We start from the raw sequence: 1913 nt of genomic DNA, 5'->3' as shown, positions 1-1913 counted from the left end.
ACACACATACACACACCCACACACACACACACACACACACTCAAACACACATACAGGGCTTCTACTACACCCCCTCCCCTCCAACTCCCCAAAACACACGTTTTTACCAACGAACTTTTAAAAGTATTCCATTCTTCGCCCTCGTTAATCGTTTAACAAAGCAAATCGAAAGCGTTCAATAGTAGGCATGCATAGCATTAGAAAGCTCTCCGATCTACTGCACAAACGTTCATGTCAACTCTCGTGCACACATGCTCACATTAGCGTATAGCACGCGTCACGGCGTTCATTGATATAGTAGTATGCTCACCAATACTTGCAATAATTTGACATCTGCCTGTGTATGTCTTCCGCACGTTTTTCACTGGAATGTGTATAAGTTTGATAGTGTTCTCTTGTGGTGTTGGTCATCTTGTGTGTAAGGCACACTGTCCGTATGGTATAAACAAATAAATATATATATATATATATATATATATATATACATCGTATATTATGACACGCACATATATTACAATTCACACTTTGACATGATTTGTGTACCGACTGCTCCGTTGCCGTTCCACTGTGGCATGCCATTATATGTGACTCACCGGGAGTTCAGAGACTGCTGTCTCGTTTAGTTCGAAGAGCTCTGTGTAGTCGGAATATTTTTACTTTGGTTGGCTCAAAGCCACCTGTTAACTGTGTCCGTCTATTTACCTATTGTGTAAACGTATTTGGACTACTGCTTGGAAGAGATTCTAAAACCTCTTGCTTGAAGTTACAGGTTTAGTTTTTTAGCATTGAAAGTTAATTTACTTCCAGCATTATGAAATGAATTTTTGCTACGACCTCTTGTTTCGCTCGCTCTAAAGGCAAGTGCTTTCATTGTAAGTAGCTGTGCTATGAAATATTTTCATTTCTGACTGTGCTTGCTATTTGCTTTTTAGTGCACCGTACATTGTATACTGTATCAATATTTGTCTTTGCAAAATATACGAATATGTACATGATTTCATATATTCACAATCACACATGTATAACGTTCAATAGAATTGGAGAATGAAAGTTTGTTAACATATCATTGAACACATTTTTAATTGGACACATTTATATTGAATTGATGTGAGTACTCGTTTGATGAAACCTATTCAAAATTAGGGTAGAAGAGTATTGATATGACGAAGAAATGGTATTTATGTTTTCATTTGAACGTGAAACGTATGCCCTTTCCTATAGATAGTGAAGTGGGTTCAATTTAATAGGTGACACTTATTTAGCAGGTAAATAGATAGCAAGAGATCCATCAGGTTTTTTTCACTGCGTAGTGTAGGTTTCGCTTTAGTCACAGAATCCTACTTGATTCTGCAGCCAGAAAGTAGCAAGAGGAGCCACGCTCTTCTATTGGAGTACCTGCCTTCTTCTCTGAGTTACACGTCTATTTCACTTTGGAATCCGTCGTTTTACCTTTGGAGCAGCCGCTGATTAGAATTACTTAAATTTGTTTCCCCTCACAAGCCAAGTACTTTGAGACCGAGTGCTGTAGTGAGTTAAGCCAAGTACTCTTAGATCGTGTGCTGTAGTGAATTAGACTGCTTGCTGTAGTCGTTCCTAGTGTTGTGTTTTGTGGTGAAGAGTCCCGGCATCTATCCCGGTGGTCCCCAAGATGTCTCGCCGTTCTCGCTCGGCCGCGGGCAGTGACTACATGCAGATTCTCTCCTCGCGCTACAAGCCCGAGGCGGCTGGACCCCCCGCCCAAACTAAACGCCATTCCTATCATTCGTTTCAGGAGGAGATCGTGCAGGACGGACGTACCATCTCCAAGACCACCAGGACCGAGAATCAATTTTCAGGTAAGGTTGATTTGATTTTGGATTGTCTGTCTGTCTGTCTGTCTGTCTGTCTGTCTGTCTGTCTGTCTGTCTGTCTGT

General features: G+C 41.0%; 1 protein-coding gene across 4 annotated transcripts in view; it reads left to right on the top strand.

Moving 5' to 3' along the window:
* LOC101856472 overlaps positions 1-1913 on the top strand; it is a gene marked incomplete at its 5' end in the record, with an annotated part of 80142 nt that overhangs the window by 17487 nt on the left and 60742 nt on the right. For all 4 annotated transcript variants that reach the window (XM_035972824.1, XM_013089054.1, XM_035972823.1 and 1 more), the window contains 1 exon segment: positions 1772-1835. In XM_035972824.1, the coding sequence (XP_035828717.1) occupies positions 1772-1835 (64 nt within the window).

This window comes from Aplysia californica, unplaced genomic scaffold (genome assembly GCF_000002075.1).
Source record: "Aplysia californica isolate F4 #8 unplaced genomic scaffold, AplCal3.0 scaffold00866, whole genome shotgun sequence".
Lineage (NCBI taxonomy): Eukaryota > Metazoa > Mollusca > Gastropoda > Aplysiida > Aplysiidae > Aplysia > Aplysia californica.
The sequence above is the reverse complement of the archived record's forward strand: the minus strand, read 5'-3'. Positions and strand labels throughout refer to the sequence as shown.